The 23,918-nt window shown below is 33.9% G+C and overlaps 1 protein-coding gene and 1 non-coding gene across 3 annotated transcripts in view; both read left to right on the top strand.

The window, feature by feature from the left end:
* The window catches only part of SYCP1 (synaptonemal complex protein 1), a 123,553-nt gene that overhangs the window by 31,386 nt on the left and 68,249 nt on the right, over positions 1–23,918 (top strand). For both annotated transcript variants that reach the window (XM_012807621.1, XM_003793831.2), the window contains exons 15-20: positions 6,398–6,459; positions 12,862–12,966; positions 14,294–14,397; positions 16,348–16,465; positions 16,957–17,027; positions 21,409–21,490. In XM_012807621.1, coding sequence (XP_012663075.1) covers positions 6,398–6,459; positions 12,862–12,966; positions 14,294–14,397; positions 16,348–16,465; positions 16,957–17,027; positions 21,409–21,490 — 542 coding nt within the window. The remainder of the gene's footprint in view (positions 1–6,397; positions 6,460–12,861; positions 12,967–14,293; positions 14,398–16,347; positions 16,466–16,956; positions 17,028–21,408; positions 21,491–23,918) is intronic.
* On the top strand, positions 11,618–11,721 carry LOC111726638. The gene has a single exon (XR_002774372.1). It is a non-coding gene; the product is annotated as a small nucleolar RNA U13 (small nucleolar RNA).

Raw genomic sequence — 23,918 nt, 5'->3', positions numbered from 1 at the left:
GATTCTCTTGCCTCAGCCTCCCAAGTAGCTGGGACTACAGGCAACCTCTACAATGCCTGGCTATTTTTTGGTTGTAGTTGTCATTGTTGTTTGGCAGGCCTGGGCTGGATTTGAACTTGTTAGCTCTGGTGTGGCTAGCACCTTAGCCGCTTGAGCTACAGGCACCGAGCCTGTTCCCTGCATCCTTGCTAGAATCTGTCACTTTTTTGTCTTTTTAATTATAGCTATTATGGTCTTGGCACAGTGGCTCACACCTATAATCCCAGTACTTTGAGAGGTTGAGGTAGGAGGATCACTTGAGACCGGGAGTTCAAGACCTGCCTGAATGATTTAGCAAGACTACATCTATACAAAAAAATAGAAAAATTATCCAGATGTGGTGGCATGTGCCTGTAGTTCCATCTACTTGGGATGCTGAAGTAAGAGGATCATTTGAGCCCAGGAGTTTGAGGTTGCAGTGAGCTGTCATAACACTACTGATCACTAGTGTGGGTGGCAGAGTGAGATTGTATCTGTCTCTCCAAAAAAGCAAACAAAAACAAAACAGTCATTCTGACTAGGGCAATATGATATCTCATGGTGTTTTAAATTTGCATTTCCTTGACGATTAGGGATTTTAAGTATTTTTCACATACCTATTGACCTATTTGTGTGTCTTCTCTTGACAAATGTCTTTTCATAGTCTTTGCCTACATTTTAATTAAATTATTTGTTTTTACTATTAAGTCTCTTATAGATTCTGGATATTAGTTCTCTGCCAAATGAATAGTTTGCAGATATTTTCCTTCTTTCAACACGTTGTTTCTTTCTGTTGACTCTTTTCTTTGTTGTACATAAGCTTTTTTGCTTGATATAATCTCATCTGTCAATTTTTGCTTTGGTTTCCTGTGCTTTTGAGGTCTTACTCAAGAAATCTTTGCCCAGCCTTTCGGCTGGAGACGCCATCTTCCAATAATTCACCAAAATGGCAAACACAAAGGGAAAAAGGAGAGGTACCTGATACATGTTATCTAGGCCTTTTAGAAAACACGGAGTTGTTCCTTTGGCCACATATATGCGAATCTACAAGAAAGGTGATATTGTAGACATCAAGGGAATGGGTACTGTTCAAAAAGGCATGCCACACAAATGTTACCATGACAAAACTGGAAGAGTCTACATTACCCAGCATGCTGTTGGCATTGTTGTAAATAAACAAGTTAAGGGCAAGATTCTTGCCAAGAGGATTAATGTTAATATTGAGCATATTAAGCACTCTAAGAGCTGAGATAGCTTCCTGAAATGTGTGAAGGAAAATGATCAGAAAAAGAAGGAAACCAAAGAGAAAGGTACCTGGGTTCAACTGAAGCACCAGTCTGCTCCATCCAGAGAAGCTCACTTTGTGAGAACCAACGGAAAGGAGCCTGAGCTCCTGGAACCCATTCCCTATGAATTCATGGCATAAAGCATATAACGTAGCACCCAGGAGTACCAGTGGATCCATGCTTTTAGGTGCAAGAACCTATTTACTCCCCATGAGCTCATGGCATAATAGGTGTACAGCATAGCACACAGGATAACCAATAGACCCCATGTAACAGTGATACAAGGTGCTGGAACCTATTTCCCATAAATTCAAAAGTCAACAATTTGTCACATTCAATGGCAAGGTGCCTCCCTGAGCTACTAGAGCCTCTTTCCTATGAATTCATGGGATGGTAGTTAAAAATAATAGCCTAAAAATGTTTGTTGTTGGTTCACTACAAATGTGATTTCTTTTTTTTTGCCACAAAGAATTATTAGATTTTAATGTATTCTTAAAAAAAAAAAAAAAAGAAATCTTTGCCCAGATTGATATCCTAAAGTCTTTCCGTATGTTTTCTTTTAGTAGTTCTATAGTTTGGGGTCTTATATTTAAGTTTTTACTCCATCTTGAGTTGACTTTTTTATATGAGGAGATTGTAAATAAGTTACATTCTTCTGCATATGGATGGATATCCAGTTTTCGCACCACCATTTATTGAAAAGTATGTCCTTTACCCAATGTGTTTTATTTACCTTTGTCAAATACCACTTAAGTATAAATATGTGGATTTATTTTGAGATTCTCTGTTCTGTTCCATTGCTCTATGTGTCTTTTTTTTTTTTTTTTTTTTTTTGAGACAGTCTCACTCTGTTGCCCTGAATAGAGCACTGTGGTATCATGCCGTCATAGCTCACAGCCCTCAAACTTCTGCATTTGAGTAATCCTCTTGCCTAAGCCTCCTGAGTAGCTGGGACTACAGGCTCCACCCACAATGCCTAGCTAGTTTTTCTGTTTTTAGTAGAGATAGGGTCTTGCTCTTGCTCAGGTTGGTCTCAAACTCCTGAGCTCAAGCAGTCCACCTGCCTCAGCGTCCCAGAGTGCTAGGATTATAGGCATGAGCCACTGTACCTGGCCTTCCATAAGATTTTTTTGGCTATAAATATTGTTAGTAGAATCGGTGATTTCCTAGTGGCTTACGATGCCTTTATTAACGGAGTCTGTGGTTAAGTTTTGCTAGGGATAGGAGCGTCAAATGGGCCAGTTCTTAGGTCTCAGTGGTGACTGATATGTGCCAAGTGTTCTGGTGCTTGACTCCCAGGGTGCTTTATGCTGGTATCAGTGTTAGCTGTGGATTGAAGTAGGCTGATTCTTGGGCCTCGGGCAGATTGTTTCCTTGGGTATTGACAGTGGTAGTGGTGGGCTGGGCAGGTGGGTGGGTCCTCTGGTGAGTGGCATTAAGTGATGGCAATATCAGTGGTGAGACAATCCTCAGGCTTCCAAGTGGTTTGTGGTGGTGTTGGCAATGGCTGCAATGGACTAGATAGGCCAGTGTCCAGGTGCCGTAGGTTGGTACTGGCTCTGGTAGTAGAAGACCTGAGGGGGCCTATCATTAGGCTCCTGGGAGGGAGTATTCAGGTGTTAATGATGGTGGATGGGGCAGGGGGATCCCTAGGTTTCCAGATCACTTGAACAAGGCAGGGCCAGGCTGGGTGGGCCTGTCTTCAGACCCTACTGTCGTGCATGCATATGGGCACTGGCTCTGTTGGGCAGAGATGGGGGATTTCTAGGTCCCTAGTGGAGTGCTCAGGTAGGGGTGGATATGGCAGCTGTGAGTGGGAGGAAATCTGCCCTCATGTGCATGCAGATGTGCTGCAGCACTACTAAGGAGAGTGGCCTTGCTGTCTGTGGCGACAGAGGTAGATAGGCTGTTGGGGTGTGTGTGCTTTGGACATAGCAGTGATTGTGGATGGGGAAGCCTGACCTCAGGGTGTGTGCAAATCTGTGGCAACTCTGCTGTTGAGGACAGCAAGGGTGCTGCCAGTGGCTCTGCCTTTGGTCCCAGAGTCAGTAGCTAGCTATGGTGGCTGGAGGTGGTAGGCAGCCTCTCCTGAGGGTGTGTGCAAATATGTGATGGCTTTGCTGCTGCCAGGGGCTCATGCTTTGGCTTCATTGGCAGTACCAGTAGTGATGGTTATGGGCAGGGAGGTCTTTCCTTAGGGCACATACAAATGTACTGCAGCCCATTGCTGGCAAGGGACAAGGTTGTAGCTAGTGGGGTATGCTTCAGTCTTAGTAGCAGCAGCTAGTAGTGGTAGTGGCTGTAGATGGGGGATGTCATTGGGGTCACAGGGATGTGAAGATGTAGGGGCTTTTGGGCCTCAGGGAAGGATGCAGCGTGCTTGGGTCTGGGCTATCAAAATGGCAGTGTACTGTAGGTGCTTGGGGCCTGGAGGGTGTATGGGATTCAGCGTGAGCTCCCTTTCTAAAGCAATGCCATTGTAAGGTCTTCAGGGAACTCCCTATGTTGAGGGTCTTGTGAGGGTGTAGGGGCAATCCGTGGCTGGAAGTCTGTGGTGGGAATGTGGACCACTAGGGGGTCTCTCATCCTTTTCCTAGTTTGGGTAGCCTTCCCAGTCTTCCCATCTCAGCAGCTCCCTATCTTTCCTCTCCTTCCTTGCCTTAGGTGTTTCGTCACACTTCTCTATTGAATTCTAGTGTTCTATCTTAGATGGTCTGTTGGAAGTGTGATTGTCTGTTATTTTGGTTGTTCTTTGTGGAGGATGTGAGTAGTAGATGCCTCTAATTCATCACCTTGAAGCCTCTCTTGTTTTTAAGCTTTTGTCGTAGGATTTTGTACCACTTTGTTCTTTATCCTGAATTGGTAGAACAATGTTTTGGATTCTGTCCTGCTAGTTCAGTCTTTAACTGTGTCTATTTTGCCATTAGAAAAAAAATTTCATCTATCAAAGTTTAAGTTTCTAAGACCTTTAGGTAGTGTATTTCAGGAACATATTATTTTTAGTAAAAATATCTGCTTCTATTTTTCTATTAACTCTTTTTTTCCTGGGCTTCAGTCTTTTTCTTAGTTTAATTTGGAGCTTCTCTTTCATCATTTTGCTTTTCTGCACAAATTGTTGGTGTCTGATTATCCATCTTCACCCACATGTGTATAAATAATCTGATTCTTCTGATTATGGGAGTGGAAACAGCTGCAGGGAAAGGATGGGCCTGTCTGCTTGTCTTTTGCTGTAGAGATTGTTTATCTTGCTTAGGGAATAGAAGCTATTTGGGGCACTTCTGTGTCCCTTTGGCCCCAATTTCCAGGATACTTGCTTTGCCTGAGGTAAGCTTTTTAGTCAGAGGTATGGTCACCTGGTCTATTTGTTCCACATATTCTTCAATGAGTAAATGTGAGTTTCTTTTTTTGGAGACAAGAGTCTCATTTTATCACCCTCGGTAGAGTGCTGTGGCAGTCACACAGCTCACAGCAACCTCCAACTCATGGGCTTAGGCGATTCTCTTGCCGCAGCCTCCTGAGTAGCTGGGACTACAGGTGCCTCCCACAACACCCAGCTATTTATGCGGTTTGGCCTGGGCTGGGTTTGAACCCACGACCCTTGGTATATGGGGCTGGCACCTTAGTCACTGAGCCACAGGCGCAGCCCTAAATGTGAGTTTCTTTCAAGCATGTCCCAATTTTCTGCTTTGTTAATGTTCTTTTGTGTATGTACGTGTGTATACACGTGTGTGTATATATAATGTGTATATACATGTATACACACATGTATTTTCTTGTGTCTTAAATTTTGTGATATTTAAGTGAGAATGTAGAGACATCCTCTGTCCACTGTTCTCAGCTAGTCTTTGAGTTTTTAAAAATTAAGTATTTTTTTAATCTAAAACAAAATGTAAGTAAGCCATGCATGTGACAGATTTTTCTTTTAGATTCTATAATGATATTTCATATTTTGTTGATTTTTCCTTAAAGACTGGGCAGTTATCGTAAGGTTTTGTAATGTACAGAGTATGAGCATTTTTTAGTAAATCTGCTATATCTCTAGGGAGATATAGATAGACCCTTGACAATGAATAAGGACAATATTATAGACATGGTAAATTTTTAGGTGATAGCTGGACAACCTTCAGGAACTCTGTAGGTGGTTTCTTTTTCTTATTTTATTATTTTTTTGTAGGCATTTATCAAAATAGAAAAAAGCAAAGTGGGAAAGATTTTAATTCATTAGCATAATGTTGAATTTCATGGAAATACAGAAAGAAAAGCATTGTAAGACATTATATTATGATTTAGCGTGTGAAGAAAGAAGGATGGTAGCAAAGAAAATAGGAACAGAAGAAAGAGAGGAAACAGGAAATACAATTAATTCAAGGTCTTAATAAATCAAAGGTTAAAAAGTAAGGAGTGGTTTATAGTCTCAAATACTACAAAATTCCACAATGATAAAGACTGATAATTGCATCACAACATGGTTATCAGTGATCTTTAAGATCATAATTTTATTGTCATGGAGATAGGCATTAGTTTTGTGTGGAGTTAAGAAAGAAATGTGTAGATAACGAACAGGAATTTTCTAGTAGCTTGAAAGCACAGAAAGATCATGCATGTATTTTTGTTTTATATTCTAATAGCTGTTTAGGTGAGCTAAGAGAAATTAGACTCCTCTGCATAGAGTCAGTGCATATTAGTAATAGAAGTGAAAAAATCTCAGAGGAGTTGGGAATGTTGAGATGCAGAGTACAATGGTCAGAGTTAGCTTAAGAAAAGATAACTTCTTTTAAGTTTGGAGAGAACATTAAAAGAACCACATGTTTTGGTATCATGAATTGAAGGTCAAGGCACATGTTTTGTATAGATTTATTTGCTTATTTTGCCTTGTAAACTTTAGGCTCCTTTGACTGTCGAATTAACTTTATGGAAACATTTCTATTAATATTTATCCCTTACTATTTCTGCATAGTTTTGGATTTACCATACGCTTTACCATGTTCTAGTTGCTTTTGTGTATCTCTTTGTTTTTCTTTGTCTCTTTTTTTGCCTTTCCTGTTCTTTTAATCTCAGCTTTTAATACATTTATATTCTTTTGCTTATTTTAGATGAGATGACTAAGTTTAAAAATAACAAAGAAGTAGAACTTGAAGAATTGAAAATAATCTTGGTAAGTATGGTCTTTTCTATTGTTATATGGCAGTTTTCTAGATAGGAGTTAATAATTGATTCCCAGCATGGACAAAACAGAGAAAGAAATAATATTGAATCTCTTAGACTTTCATGCTATAGGTGTTTTATACAGATTTTTCTCAGTAAAAATATTTAAAAAATTGGTTTTAAGTAAAGCTGTGTTCTTAACAATTTTTCTATATCTTATTAACTGTCTTCGTCAATGTGTTAATGTTATTTAAATATGAGTTGATGGTATTTTTAAATGTGGTCAAATATTCATTTTATGTAGATGATTGTAAATTTGGTGCTTTGGGATGTTGTGCCTTTGATAACCTTTGAACCACAAAGATGCAATTTTGAAAAAGATGTGTGATGAATCTTTAGTATCTATGTTTAGTGTAAAGGTAGAATCACGTTTAATGAATTTGTAAGATTAGTCTTTATTATATTTTAATTGGTTACACTGCATAGAACATGGCTTAGCAAATTCTTTCTGTAGCAGACTATATAGTAATTATTTTAGACTTTGTGGGCCATGTATGATCTCTCTTAATTCTCTCCTCCTTTCCCTTCATCTCCCCTACTTTCTTTTATTTTAAATAATCTTATAAAAACTATTCATAGCTTAGTGATCTACAACAAGGAGATTGTAGGCTGAATTTTGTCATGCAGGCCAAAGTTTGCTGGCCCCTACTATAGAGGACAATATTGTTTGTGATTGCTGGAGATGGTGTTTACCTGTCACATCTCTGACTTTGCAGCTCCTAGTTCTTTCATCCTTGGGAAGAATTCTTTTTAAATGTTTATCCGTTCTCCTTTGAATTGCTTATACACAAACTCCTACAAATTCTAATTATGCTTTTCTTTGCTTTTAAATTTGCTGATGCATGAATATACTTCAGGTCTTGGCTTAAATATCACTGCTTTACAAAACACATTCCAGGATAGGCTTAGGTCTCTGTATGGCTTATTTCCATAGCATCTTTAAGTTTTCTTTTATAACTCTTATCACAAATGAAATTAGTTTATTTTTGGTATTATTGAAGGCTTTATGTATCTTTTAGACTCCTCCTTATGCAGTGTACTGGATGGTATATAGTAGGTGCTCGGCAAATAGTGGAAAGAACATGAGCTCCAATAAGGGCTGAGAAAGAGCCCATGTCCTGTTTACCCTGTAACTCAGATACTTAGCCCAGAATCTACCACTTTGCAAGCACTTTGTAAATATTTGTTGAATGACTACTATAGCATTTTTTTTTTTATTTTTACATATACAGGTGATTATTAGGTTTCTGGTATAGCATTATTTTTAATAAAAGATTTACTCCTACATGTAGAAGGACTGTCTTGGGGTTTTGTTGTATATGAACAATAATAGAGCATAATTAATATTGTGGTTCTCAGGATCAGAATGCCTTGATTGGTATCCAGCTCTTTACATGTTAACTGTGTGACCAAGAACAATTTATCTAAGCTCTTGATACCTCATTTTTTTTGCCTATCACATGGGAGGAATAATTGTATATATTTCATAGGTTGGTTATGAGGAATAAATAATACGTTTACTCATTTGATAAAGATTTGTTGAGTTCCAATTATGTTATATTCTGGGGATACATTGGGGAGCAAACGGATGCATATTCTTTCTTCTGGGAACTACAGTCATCAAATAGTCACTTAAATTCAATCATTCATTCAAATGTAATATTACAGTGGTGACAAGGGCAATAAAGGATTAGTTCACACTGTTATGAGGCCCACTGAAAGGGATTTAACTAATTAGAAAGGTCCAGAGAGACTTTTTCAGAGAAGTAAAGTTAGAACTGAAATCCAGTAAAAGAAGGAAATACAGTATATAGAGATTTTCCTATTTTAGTTTTGTTCATTTCTAGATTAACTTAATTATGGTCAGAGAATAGATAGTTGAGGTTTACTTCATAAATCAGGATATGATATATCTTAGTGAATGTTTATGTGTACTTGAAAAGAATCTATATTCCTTTATTGTTAGCCTGTTCTATAAATTCAATTAGATTCAGTTAGTTGATGGTATTGTATAAATAAATCTAGTTTTTTATTGAATTTTTAAGTATAATTCTATTTATTGAGAAAAGGACATTAAAACTCCTGTGATTTTGGAATTGTCTGTTTCTCTATTTAATCCTGTTAATGATTTTCCTGTTCATGTTTTTTGAATTTCTTCTATAAATCTCACATTTATATGTAACTATTGTATCTTTCTGATGAATTGACACCTTATTATTAAATTCCCTCTTTATCTCTGATTATTCTGTCTTAAAGTCTATTTTAACTTACCTCTTATAATCCTTTGTCTTAAAGTCTGTTTTAAGTGATACTGTATTCACTGTGTGTTTCTCGTGTTTATTGTTTGCACATATCTTTCAATCTGTTTTAGTGTTTGTAAGTATGTCTATATATGTAGCCTGCATATAATTGGGTCTTCCTTCTTTATCCACTCTGACAGTTTATGCTAATTGGAGAATTTAGAACATTTAATATTTTTAAAAATTATTATTTAAATGCTTATATGGTAAATTGGATTTAGCATTTAAAAACTTGTTTTGTTTGCTCATTCTGTTTTTTTTCTCTGTTTAACACTTTTTGCCCTCTTTTGGATTGTTTGAATTTTTTTTGCATTGTATTTTAATATAACTATTGGCACTTTATGTATACCCCTCTGCGTTTCTTTCTGTGGTTGATCTACAGATTTTAATGTGTATCTATTAATTGTCTACATTGAGTTACTATTGTTACTATTTACTTAATGTAAAATGTTGAAACATTTTAAAACTATATTATGTCCCTTCACCCACCCTGTCCTTTATGCTAGAGTTGTCATATATATTTATGCCTACATGCATTTATATCCTCATATGACAGTGTTATATTTTTCTTCTTAAACAAACATATATAGAGTGGCCTTAAAGGAATGTGCAATTTAAATATTGTAACTATTTATGGCCACCCTGTATTTTTAAATAGGGAAATTATATTTCTCATGAGATTTACTAGTTTTCATGTTCTTAATTTTTTTCTGAAGATCCAAGTTTACCTCTAATATTATTCTCTTTCATCCTGAAGAACTTTCTTTAACATTTCTTATAGTGCAGTTCTGCTGGCAATTTTCTTAGTTTTTCCTTTCTGAAATATGTCATTTATTTGGTCTTAATACCTGAAGGATATTTTTGCTGGAAATAGAATTGTGAGTTGACATTTTTTTCTTTTAGCACTTTAAAGATGGTGTTTTATTGTCTTCTATTCCCCCTATTTTCTAATGAGAAGTTCACAAACATACTGTCAAGATTTTCTACTTTTTAACTTTCTTCAAATACAGGAAATTTTGGCCAGTATTTTGGGATTGCAGTTATGTATCTATTTAATATTTTTATATTATTTCATACTTTCCTGAAGTACTATTTATTTTATTTCAAATTTTTTCTCTTTGTTACTCATATTGGAGTACTTATATTGTTTTTATATTCACTGGCACTTGCCAATACGCTTAAACTAGGGTGACCAGATTTTAACATCAGTAAGGTGGGACAACACAGCCGGGACGGGGCAGAGGACGGGGCAGGGCAGGGCCTGACAACAATGCAAACTTTGATAAGCAGTTCTCGATAATCACTTCTCAGCAATTATTTATTATTACCGTTTAACATTATAAAATTAACAAAAATAATATAAAACTCATATTCTGGCAAAATAGCTACATGGCACCTGAAAACTGTATATTCCCTTCTTGTTCTCCAGCCCGTTCGTGCATTCTTTCCAAAAATTGGGACTTGTTTAAAACCGCGAGGTGCGGGACAAATTGTTGAAAAGCGGGACTGTCTCACCAAAATCGGGACTTATGGTCACCCTATCTTAAACCCATACAATGAATCTTTTTTTGTTGTTTTTACCAGTTTTAAAATTTCCATTTGGTTTTCTTTTGGTTTTTTCCTTAGTTTTCCTACCTTTTTATTAATTTCATGAGTATTCCCTGTACCTGATTCAGTTTAGTATAATAGCTGCATTAAAGTTCTTATCTCATAAATGTTCACATTTTAGTTATACTGGGGTATGTGTATGTTGGTTACCTTTTTTCTTGAGAGTATTGACATTTTACTAGTTCTCTGTATGTTGAATAATTTTGAATGCTATCGAGGACATCATAAAGGTTGTGTTATGTAGACCATACGTTCTATTATGTTCTTTTGGATAATGTAAATGTTTTTGTCTTCTCAAAAAATTTAGTTAAAATTTAGTTAAAATTTAGTTGGAGGGTGTCTTTTGTGCAGTCTATAATGGTTTTCAGTGGGAGAGGTGGTCTCTAAGTATGAGGTTATAGTGACATACTAAGTTGGAAGACTATTCCTTTTTTATCTGCCAAATGGATATATAAAATATCTAACTTGCACAGAGTAGTATAAGAAATAAAAATATATTGAAAGGATCTAGTTATAACTAGTTATGTATTAGTAGAATAGTAGAACTTACTCAAAAGGGTGGTTATTGTCATCATTCTGTCTCCACAGTCCTTGATGTAATTTAAGCTCTTGTCAGTTCATGTTTGTTCTGGCATAGTAGTCTCATAACTAATTTTTTATGAACTTTACACTGTTAAAGGTTTCTTCTGCTCCATTGCTAGTGTTGTCTTTTTCAATTACAAATATAATAATGTAATCTTGCTGTGTTAAAACTTTTTTCTTTTTGAAGACAGAGTCTCACTATAACTCACAGCAGCCTCAAACTCTTGGGCTCAAGTGATTTTCTTGCCTCATCCTCCTGAGTAGCTGGGATTATAGGCACCCACCACAATGCCTTGCTATTTTTAGAGATGAGATCTTGCTCAGGCTCTGGCTGGTCTCAAACTGATGAGCTCAGGCAATCTCCCTGCTGCGGCCTCTGAGAATGCTAGGATTCTAGCAATGAGTCACCATCCAGGCCTCTGTTAAAGCTTTTAATGGCTCCACATTTTCTTTAGATAAAATTGAAAAATTTAGTTGTTTTTATAGTTAATGATGTAGGACCTTTTAGTGTTTGGCTTTGTATAAAATTGTTGTGACCTTATGCTTCAGTACATAAAGTGAGTTCATAAATATAAATTGTGTTGGATAGTGGGGGAATGATGAGAAATTAAGCATTAGATCTTTTATTCTTTATGAGCTTGATGATAGGGGTTTTCACAGTCATGTGTGAGAAGTACCTCCTTCAAACTTTGCTGCAACATTGGCACATCACTTCTCTAACATGGATAAAAAGAAACTAAGCACCCATAATAGAAGAATTAAGGGTTGTATTAACTTTTTCTTGCTCAGTTTCTAGAGCTGTGCTGTCCAATGTGATAGTCATTAGCCAAAGGCGGCTATTACAATCTAAGCTAATTCAAAATAAATCAAATTTAATAGTTTTTTCAATTGCAATAGCCATATTTGAAGTGCTCAATAGCTATCCCATTGAACAACACAGAAATTGTTTCCATTGTTGCAGAAAGTTCTATTATACAAGACTTGTCTAGTATTGATAGATTTTTTTTCTGTAAAAGGATATTATTAAATTTTTTAGACCTAGAAGATCATATGGTCTCTATTACAACTATTCAACTCTGCTTTTACAGTATGAAACAGAAATAGACAGTATTTAAACAAGTGGGCTTTGTTACAGTAAAACTTTATTTAGATGTGGCTTTGTTACAGTAAAACTTTATTTATAAAAATAGGCAGTGAGCTGGATTTGGCCTGTTGGCTGTAGTTTGCTTATCCTCTAGAATGTTGGGTTAAATTCTTGACTCCATTAAAATAGTATATTGATAAAATGATTCCATCCCAAGGGAATGATGTAATTCAGAATAATTTCCTAAGAAGAATGATACTAAGAACTACTAGAGATTTTGGAATAGTGAAGACAAATCTTGGGGAGTGATAACTATTTTTAAAAATTTTCTGGATATCATGTAGAAGAATTAGATTTCGATATCATGTAGAAGAATTAGATTTCTTCTACATGATTATGGAAGGAAGAAAAATGACCATTGCATAGAAATTATAGGGACTCACATTTTAGTGCAATACAGGGAAAAGAAGATCGATAAAATAGTGAGTGCCCTCTTGCTAATTTTTTATAGTGATTTATGTATATGATAAAGCTTGGATTAAATAACAGGTCATTGAATTTTTTAAATTAAAATTCTATGGCTTTTGTTTCAGGGATCTGCCTATTCTCTGCCATATTTGTTTTAAAAATTTTCTTAATATTGACTTACTTTCTCCTTTAAAAGAATTTTAGCCAAGGAGAAGCTCACAGTTCTTTCTACAATTCTATTTGGGAAGTTTGATTATTTTTAATGTGTGTATGATTTGGCTCTCCTGATTTGTTTATGTTTTTAATTTAGGCAGAAAACCAAAAGCTTTTAGATGAGAAAAAGCAATTTGAGAAGATTGCTGAAGAATTAAAAGGAACAGAACAAGAATTAATTGGTCTTCTGCAAACCAGAGAGGTTTGTTTAAAGATAGATTTTTATTTCAAATGTTTCTTGAATAGAATATAGATTTACAAAATAGATTATGCTTTGCTTTGTGAAAAATTTCTTCACAAAATTCCTCTAAAAAGTGTGTGTTGTTGGGCGGTGCCTGTGGCTCAAAGGAGTAGGGCACTGGCACCGTATGCCACAGGTGGCGGGTTCAAACCCAGCCCCGGCCAAAAACTGCAGAAAAAAAAAAAAGTGTGTGTTGTTATACTTAATATGCTAATTGATTTAAAACACATCTAGAGAAACTTCGTATTATAATGTAGGAGAGAAAGGTCAACATTTAGGATATTGATGCAATGCTGATGCTGTGCTTTATAACAAATACAGTTCTTTTGTCTCGAGTATTTCTTTTTATTTTTTGAGATGGAATTTCACTGTGTTGCCCAGGCTGGAGTGCAGCAACTGTTTATAGGCATGATCATACTGCACTACAGCCTTGGTCTCAATCTTCCTGCCTTAGGCTCCTAAGTGGTTTGGACAGCAGTTGTATGCCACTGTGCCTGGCCAAATATTTCTTTTTGTTAAATTTTTTTAAAAATTTCACATTAATATGAAGGCATAAGCAATTAGATTATAGTGTTTGCATTTATTAGGTAAGGTCCCTATTGCAGTTACGCCCCTAACCCGGGAGGTATGCCATATACCCTTACATTGTGCCTAGTAGATGAGAGCATGACAGAGGCCAAATATTTCTTAATTAGTACATTTAGAATTCAGATTTTATTAAGTTAAATTCTTAATTTGTAGTACTTTTCATAGTGCTTATGTTATAATTTTAGAATTTGTCTTTTTTACAGTATGGGCATTAATATTATAACTTACCTTTTTGTAATAAAAACATGTTAGTTTTAAAGATACTACCTGGATTAATTAATATTTATTCCTTTTTTTTTTTTTTTTTTCAGTTTTTGGCCAGGGCTAGGTTTGAACCTGCCATCTCTGGCATATGGGGCCAGCACCCTACTCCTTTGAGCCATAGGCACTGCCCTTAATAATATATTTATTCTTAACTCTGTAGCATTTTAATTGAAATTAATTACTTGGTAAAGGAAAATTGATAAAATTATGTATGTGAACATAACTCTACTGGTTGAGCTTTAGAATATTTTGCATTTGCCATTGCTTATTGTTTTAACGTTATAATGATTATCACTTCAAATCTAGTTAAATTTAAATATTTGACATAACCTGCCAAATTTTTGCCAAATACATGACTTAAGTACACTATGACTATACTTTTTAAATGACAACATTGGAAGAACACTTGCTATAATTATATATGTTTATTTTGCAGAAAGAAGTACATGATTTGGAAATACAGTTAACTGCCACTGTGACAAGTGAACAGCATTATTCAACACAGGCTAAAAATCTGAAAACTGAGCTAGAAAATGAGAAGTATGTTTTTCATTTATCTCTAAATGGATAATATATTCAGTTCTTAATTTTTTTGTTATAAATAATGCATTAGTAAATTATGTTTAAAATTTGTTTGAATGGATTTGGAGTTGTATTTTATTTTTTCTTAAATATCAGAATAATTTACCAATTTCATTGCTGAGGGAAGTACATGTCACATGTAAAAAGATACCACAAAATTGAGAACCACTTTAGAAGATCAGCGTATTATTTTTTTTAGCGGTATTTAATTTTCCATAAAAATAATAATTTGCAATTAATTTTAATCAGTTTTTTTGGTGGTTTTGCTAGATTATTTCATAGGTTTATGTTTATAAAATGTCAAATTATCAACTCAATTCTTACATTATCCAAATAAAATATTTAATTCAATGATTTCACCTACTCAGTAAGTTTAATTTGGAGGGAAAGTCGGGGAAGTAACTATTATGTTACTACTCAGAAGTAAATTCAAATAGCCAGTCTAGTGGAGAGCATGATTTTTCCCTTTTGTTTGCTTCTTGGTTCTAGATAAAAATGCAAAGTACACAATTTATACAGTATCCTCTTCCTTCCCTATTAGCTCCTGTTCTGTTTTTGACACCCTATTAAACAGTATTTTTTAGGGGGCCCTAGCAAAAATTCTTCTATTAACCAAAATAATGAGTGGATTGGTTAGTTGTTTGTACTGTAGTATAAATTTACATTATCTTGGGTATATTTGCTTTTTAGCCTTTCATTGCTTAGGAAAAAGCTTTATGTCCTCTTTTATGAACTTCTGGGATACGAGGAAATAATAAGTGCTTCTGAAATCTCTCTGTAGAGCTACATAATCCTCTGTATTCATTTCAAATTGATCTTGGCTACATCCAAAAGCAACAATTATCTCTCTTGATGAAGAACATTTGAATCTTTGTAAGAGCAGGTTAGGTGTTGTGCATGAAAACCTAAACCTAGTTTTCTTTCATTCTTTCTTTCTTTCTTTCTTTCTTCTTTTTTTTTTTTTTTGAGACAGATTCTCACTATATAGCCCTTGGTAGAGTGCTCTGGTGTCACAGCTCACAACAATCTCAAACTCTTGGGCTTAAACAATTCTCTTGCCCCAGCCTCCCAAGTAGCTGGGACTACAGGCGCCCACCACAGTGCCTGGCTATTTTTTGTTGGAGCTGTTGTTCAGCTGGCCCAGGTCGGGTTTGAACACGCCAGCCTTAGTGTTATGTAGTTGGAGCTGTAACTACTGTGCTGTGGGCACCAAGCCTAGAATTCTTTGTTTTTGTTTTTTTTTTTTGATACAGAGTCTCACTTTGTTGCCCTTGGTGAGTGTGTCACAGCTCACAGCAACTTCAGCTCCTGGGCTTAGGCAATTCTCTTGCCAAAGCTGGAACTACAGGTGCCCACTAAAACACCCGCTGGTTTTTTTTGTTGCAGTTTGGCTGGGGCTGGATTTGGACCCTTAGTATATGGGACCCGCACCCTACCCCCTGAGCCACAGACCCTGCCGTTAGTTTTATTTTTTTTAATGAAAAATGTAAATTAAAAATAGCTTGTGCCTCATGTACTACTTTATTCAAATTATTAGAAATTTGAAACAATTTTCAAGAAATAGTCTCCCTGAGAGAAAAAAAATACATGAAGGAAATGTATTCATCAAATTTGTAGGAAAGTATGTGAGGGATGAACCTGCAAGGAAACATGCAAGAAAATATATTTTATCACATTTTGAAAACTTGGAGAAAAATTTTAAACATTAAAAAGTAGAGGGAATAATGTAATGAACTATCAACATGAACTGTTTACCCAGCTTTAGCAATTATTAACCAATGGACAATCCTGTTTTCATTTACCACCCCCTCCCCCAGCCTTTCTGCCATTTCACCTACTATTATTTTAAATTTCCTGTCATATAATTTCATATGTAAGCATTTCAGTATGACATATTTTAAAAAATAGGCTTAAGAATACTGAATTAACTGCAAGCTGCAACAAGCTTTCACTGGAAAACAAAGAACTAGCAGAAGAAACAAGTGATATGGCCCTAGAAGTGAAGAAACAGCAAGAAGATATTAATGTGAGTTGACAGAGTACTGGTGATTCCATTTTCTTATCTGTAGAATTAGATTAGAATAAATTATCTCTAAATATCCTTAAAGCTTTAAAAGTCTGATTGTTTAAGAGCTAAAATGTGTTTTAATAGAAAAAATATGCATATTGTTCTTAGATATTAATGGGCAAGAGATGCTACCTCTGATAATATAAAGACTACTCAGAGATTAATTTTAAGCTTTGAGATTGAAAAACGTATCTAGTCAACAAGTACTTATTAAGTCATATGAGACTGTGAAGGATGTAGTGATTAATAATCTGTATCCTTCTTTAAAGGCTTAACAATTTAATAGAAAAGGATAACAAAGTTTGGAATTATTAAAGTTAAGTAGTTCATTCTCTTTACATATAATTAAATAAATTTCATGCTGACAGATAAAGGTCTTAAATATTAGTTTCAATTTTACTTTGTTGAAATAAAGTAATTAATATGGACAAAATTGATTATTTCTTTAGAATAGAAAAAAGCAAGAAGAGAGGATATTGAAACAAATAGCAAATCTGGAAGAAACAGAAACACAATTAAGGCAAGACTGACAAATTGACCTTTTGTCTGGCAAAAATTTTTATATTTCTTTTCTGTTGTTATTAATTTAGATTAAACATAAGTTAAAGATTGCATAAAGTAAAAACTTAAATTACTATTTTGGAATCCTGCTTAAAAATAAAATTGTAATAATGTATATTTAGTGTTAAAACAGAGTAGACAAAGTAATTTTAAAGCATTGTAAACTTTCTAATTCTTTAATATTTATTTAATTAAGAGAGTATACTAACCATATTTCAGGAAATTTAGAAATTAAAAATCACATTAGCTATTACGATCTTGAGTATTTATACCCACTCTTTACTTAAAGGAATATATTTGGTCCTTGCTTCTAATCATACATATAATTTTATATGTAGCTCTTCGTTTAATATTGTTTTTAGCATTATTTGTATTTCTAGCATTTGTATTGTATTTCTATTATTTGTATTTTTGTTTTCATAATCATCTATTTAGTGTTTTCATAATCATCTATTTAGTGCCAGCCAATCAAGTGGTTATAACATTATTTATTTTAACCATTTTTATTTTTGAATGTTTATATTTTCCAGTTTTTCATTATCATAATACTGTAGTAAACTTTTTGAGATTTTGAATTTGGTAGGATAAATTTCACGCGATAGAATTTATTAAGTCATAGGGTAATTACTGATTTCAGTGACTTCATAACTAAATAGCTTCCAATAGGTTGTATCTGTGGTACATAATGCTGTACAACCAATATTATATGAAGATGCTAGTTTTAAAATAAACATTGATAATAATAATTGAGCATTATTAATTTATTGATAATTTAAAAGATAAAAATAACTCGTTTTTATGATTCGTAATTTTTACTTTTTGGATAAGATTTGAAATTTTTGATATTTGCATGTTAGAATTTTTTTTTAGGTTTTACTGTTTCCTTATTGATTTTCTTAAACTTTAAAAAACATATATGAATCTTTTATCTGTTCAATTTATAGTATATATTTTCCTTAACCTGTTGTTTTCCTTTAACTTACGAGAATTTTTTATTCTATGGAAGTTTTTAGTTTTATATCACATTAGACTGTCTTTAGACTCTTAGTCACATTAGACTATCTTTCCTTTTGTGATTTCTCCATTACTTTTATAAGTATGTTTAGAAATTTCTTGCTGCCTACAATATTATTCTTTTCTTTAGTTATTTGGAAAATTTCTATATTGATTTTTAGTTTTTCTTTTCATTGATTGTTAATTTTTTATTTACTTACTTATTTTTGAGAGAGTATCATTTTGTTGTCCTTGATAGAGTGCTATGGCATCTTAGCTCACAGCAATCTCAAACTCTTGGGCTCAAGCGATCCTCTTGCCTCAGTTTTTCATTTTTAGTAGAGATGGGGTCTTGTGCTTGCTCAGGTTGCTCTTGAACTTGGGAGCTCAGGCAGCCCACCTGCCTTGGTCTCCCAGAGTGCTAGGATTACAGACATGAGCCACCATGCCCAACCTATTTTTCTTTTTTTAATTGTAAAAACATTTTAAACCATCAATTTTCTTCTGAATACAACTATGAATTTATGACATAGTGTTTGACATGTAGTGTTTTCATGTTCATTATTTTCTAAATAACCTGTTTTGTTGTTTTAAATTTTCTTTAAATTCATTAATAACTGAGGTGATTTCCAAATATTTGGGGGTTTATATTTGTACATATACCAGGGTGCCAAGCATATTTTAAGTGATCTTGTTACAGGTAAAATAGATCATTCCCCCAAAATGTACTAATTGCAGGTAAAATGGATGTGCATAGCATGTCTCTGTACACTTGACTAGTAATGGTACCTTCAGTTCAAATATGAAAAGTATACATATGAGGCCTGACAATTAAGTTCGCAAACTTATCCCAGAAAAAGTGCTAGATGCCTCATTGCTGAATATCACTGGTCACCTTTGATGTACTCCCCTTGAGAAGCTACACACTGATGCCAGCACCTAGTCCACCCTTAAAAGTAATTTTGGAACTCTTTTTCTGGAATGGCCATCAAAGCTGTCATTGTATTACTCTTGATGATCTGATTGTCACCAAAAGATCTTCCTTTCAATATATTTTCCTTATCTTTGGGTAAAGAAAAAACTCATTGAGGGCCAGATCAAGTGAGGAGGGAAGGTGTTCCAATACAATTAGTTGTTTTAGTTGTTTACTGGTTTAAAAACTCCCTCATGGAAAGTGCCATGTGAGCTGCATTGTCATGATGCTAGAGCCATGATTTGTTGGCCAAGATTTTTAGTTAAGATTTTCCTGTTTGTGGCAGTGCCTGTAGTTCAGTGGGTAGGGCACCAGCTACATACACTAAGGCTGGTGGGTTTGAGCCTAGCCTGGGCCTGCTGAACAACAATGACAACTGCAACCAAAAAATAGCCGGGTGTTGTGGCAGGTGCCTGTAGTCCCAGCTACTTGGTAGGCTTGAGGCAAGAGAATCGCTTAAGCCTAAGACTTTGAGGTTACTGTGAGCTGTGATGCCATGGCACTTTACTCAGGGTGACAGCTTGAGACTCCCATCTCAAAAAGAAAAAAAATAAAATAAAAAAGATTTTCCTGTTTGTCTATCAATATTTACCTAGTGTGCTATGCTTCTCACAGTCAGCTGATGATTTTTATGTATAATTTGACAAATTTTTGCAATATTTTTTTCACTTATGTTCGTTACTGGCTGCCCTGACCTCTCTTCATTAGTGATGTTTTCTTTCCCCTTGGAAAAATGTTTAATCCATTTGTATACTGCTATTTTCTGCATAGCATTATCCTGATACACTTGGACTGACATGTCCTTGATTTCACTTCTACTCTTGATAAGTTTAATAAGAAATTTACAAATGTTTTTTCATTGCTTTAATTCAATCTCCCTTATTCTCACAATGGCACACAAAAGCACGCAACAACAAAAATGCCACTTAGTGAGACACTGCCATATCTTGGCACAAACACAACTGTGAGATACTAGTATACCAGGGTTATGAAACCGTACCAAGAGTTTGTACAGTGCTGCCAATGTAAGGGTATAGTAGCAAGTCTATGAATTTAATTGTCAGATAACATCTCCTAAAATGTATATACATTTTTTTTAAGCACCCTCTTTATTCTGAAGTCTTCAATTATGGTTTCTTCATTTGGTTAATGAATGTTGTCTTTAAAACTTACTCTTATTTCAAATTATGTGAGATCTTCTTTAGACCTAAGATATCTCCCAAGGATTGTTTGAGTATTATAGGAAATAATGTGAATAAAATTCACAGTACAGTGCCCAGTACAGAGTCAGTGCTTAATAATTGTTAATTGTTACTCTTTTCCAGATTTGGAAAGTCATCTTTTTTTATACCACTAATGATTGCGTTTGTCTTCAGAAGTAGCTGTTATTTATAGATTGAATCTCTGTGATTAAGCAGTGTATAGATTGGGGATAAAATGTGAAGACTCACTTTAGAGGTTGATTTATATTTAAGAGAATTCAAATTATTTAGATAATACTTTTGTGGGAGTAAATATACTGGAGTCAGTTTTTACAAGGCCAGGTAGTCTACACAGTTGAATACGACTCTGTGGTCATAGGTAGTACCCAGACAAGAGTGACCATAATTAGAAAAATAGTTTTTAAGTATTCACAAGAGAAGAGCTGCGCTTATTTTCATGTACAGCAGATAGACTTTTAATGAAAATATTTTTGAAAGACTAATACATGTACATGACACAAAATTCAAAGGGTCAAAGGAGCACAACAGGGAAAGTAAAGTTATCTTTCTTACCTTTTATCTTCCTGCTATTCCCTTTTCCTCCCCAGAGGTATCACTATTTCTTATGTATGTTTCCAAAGATATTGTATGTATATACAATATGTGTATAAATATCTCAGTCATGTAGTTTGTAATAAAAATTACTTGTATTTATGTTCTTATTTATATAAAATTATGAACATTTAGAGTAATGACTAATTTATGCTAAGAAAACATTAAGATGAAATCTTAAGTGTATCTCAGTTAAATTCAAGTGGGGGAGGGGGGGGAAAGCAGGAGAGGAAAGAGAGGGAAATTGGTGTGCTCTCACCTAATAGGAAAGGTGAGGGTGGGTTTATGGTACCCTCTTGGGTAAAAGGGCTCAACTCTATTTTGGACTTTACCTAACAAATAAATAAGTGTTTCTTTTAGTGGTTTTTAAAATAGAAAATGACTATGTATCCAGATAATTTCAAAATAAATGTATAAATTAATGTAGCAGCAGAAATCATATTAAATGCATAATAAATTTCCAAACAAAATGAAGAAACGAACCAGCAACCCCCCCCAACTATTTTAGACATAGAAATGAAATAAAATGAAAACATAGTCACTTTTCCATTTCCTTTTAGAAATGAATTGGAATCTGCGAGAGAAGAGCTAAAACAGAAAGGAGATGAAGTTAAATGTAAATTGGATAAGAGTGAAGAAAAGGTATATTTATTTTACCATCATGTTATGAATTTAGTCTACTAAATACTTGGTATGTAATTCACTACTTTAAAATTTGTGTCAGGCTACTTCAAAGCCTGTTGTTTGTGATGGGGATAAAACCTGAATTCAATGTTCGATGTAAAATCAGTGTCCTTCATTAAGAATTTAAAACATTATTTTCTAGTGTAAAAATATTAGTGATGAGTTAAGAAAAAAAAAAAGGAAATGCATGATGAACTGCTAGCATATTATGCTTTTCCACAGTTGGATTTGTACTTACCTACTGAAACAGCTTCCCAGAAAGAATCTGAGTAGCAAATATCTCTCTCAGATATGTTGTCTGAGATTGAATTTCATCACACTCTTTTATTCCCAATCCACTGCTTTAGTTCATATGTTTATTATTTTATACATATTTAACCTATCTTAGCCTAAGTTTCCTTCTTTCTAAAATGGAGATAACACCTGTCTTTTCTGTGTCATTGGGTTATTGCAAAGTTCAGATAAACATGTGTTTGTGAAAGTTATAGTTGAGAGATTATAACATTTATATTTAAAACAATTTAAACATTCAAGATAAGCTGGGGAGCTGATAAAATATTACAAGGAATGATGAACATTGATATGTAAACATTATGAGAAAAAGGTCTTTTTTAGAATTGACAGAATTATATATATTTTTGGTTTACAAAGTGATATTTGATTCATGTATAAATTGGGAGATAATTAAATCCCGTTAACATATCTGTCTCTTCACATACAAAGGTGATTTCTTTTTTAAAAAAGGATACTGAAATAAACTGGGAAAATTGATAACTATTTTTGTATGAATATTAGACTAAGTTTTATAATTTCATCTCTAAAAGATACAGATGAAAATAGAAATTCTGTTAATGTTTTTAATATGTATTAAATAATATTTTTTAGGCTCGAAGCATTGAATGTGAATTTTTAAAAAAAGATAAACAAATGAAGATATTAGAAAACAAGGTATTATCCAATTACAAAAAATACTGAAGAATAGAGATTTTGTAAAAATATATGTATGACTGGGTTCTGTAGGATCAGCCTTTAATTATGTCCTGAACAAAGAAATCTCAATTCTGTTTTGGAAGTTTTTAGGGATAATACAGAATTTTATACTGCAGGTTTCCTAGAAGAGGCTGTTGATTCTTGGGTTTTATACATAGTACTTCAAAGAATAAATTTTCACAAATTGCTCTTTGGTTTTGTCTTCCTTTCCCCCAAATTTCATACTTAACAGCAGATATATTTATTGTGTAGATGGGTAGAGTGGTAAGATACTTTGAGAAATCATCCTTAGATATCTTTTTCATTGCTACATATAATCAAGAGAATGGCAAAACAATTTCTGTTCTTTTAGTGTGATGTGTTTTTACTGCCTTGCTGCCCAAGTCAATTCATTTATTCCTTTTCTGTACCCTTTCTAAAGAGTAGTTCACTTTATGAAGTTTTGACCTCTAATAATCTATATAAGTTTTTTGTGGTAAATAAAAACCTTTGTATCTATGCACACAAATTTTGCTTAAATATTAATTATAATATTAATATTTAATAGTTTAAATATTAATAGTTTAAAAACTATTCAAGAATTTGTGGGCATTCTACTAAATTTAAATGTGTTTAAATATTTAAAAGGAAAGAACTGTTTTAATAAAAGCCCTATAATCTTAAGTAGCCCCAAGTTTGAAGACTATTTAAATTTAAAAGGGGTGAAAAGTTAATTTTCAATAGCTTATACAGAAAGAAGAGAAAGATTATTGGGTGAGGGATCAGAGAGTCAAAACATGTGCACATTTGGTAGCTCAGATATCATTATGATTTTAGTATAAACATCTTTTGGGCTTTTATAGTAATGCCAATTATAAAGGTAGATTTTAGAAAAATCTGAGTAGGCAAGAAGTATTGGGATCAGCATTAACTCTCAAGGGAATAGGTTTTGATGGCCTGAAGAATGGAGGACTAAAAACTACATGGAACATGTGTTTTATCCAGAAAAGTAATAATTTGATGCTTCATACTGACATTCTTTAAATTTGTTCAACATCTATTTCGTCAGGCCAAGAAGTAACTTATTTTCCTGTCTATTGAATTTTAAAGTTCAGTTAAATTTTTCATTGCTAAAAGTTCTAGTTTGTTCTTTTAAAAATCTGCTCAATGTCTTTTATGGTCTCCTGTTTCTTGTTCAGTTTTGAGTCTTTAATGCTTTTAAATAAATATATTTATTTTATATTATGTATCTGATAATTTTAATGTCTGAAATCTTTTTAGATCTGATTTTGCTATTAGTTTTCTTGGCTTTTACTTATTGTGCTTTATTTTTTGTGTTTTTATGATTTGTTGGAACTTTGTAGGAAATCTTTGAGACCTGTGTTGAAGATGATATCCTCCCAAAAGTTTCTTGGGA

The sequence above is a fragment of the Otolemur garnettii genome, unplaced genomic scaffold (assembly GCF_000181295.1).
Source record: "Otolemur garnettii isolate 467f Iridium unplaced genomic scaffold, OtoGar3 scaffold00073, whole genome shotgun sequence".
Taxonomy (NCBI): Eukaryota; Metazoa; Chordata; class Mammalia; order Primates; family Galagidae; genus Otolemur; species Otolemur garnettii.
Note: the sequence above shows the minus strand (reverse complement) of the source record. Positions and strands in the feature narration are given on the sequence as shown.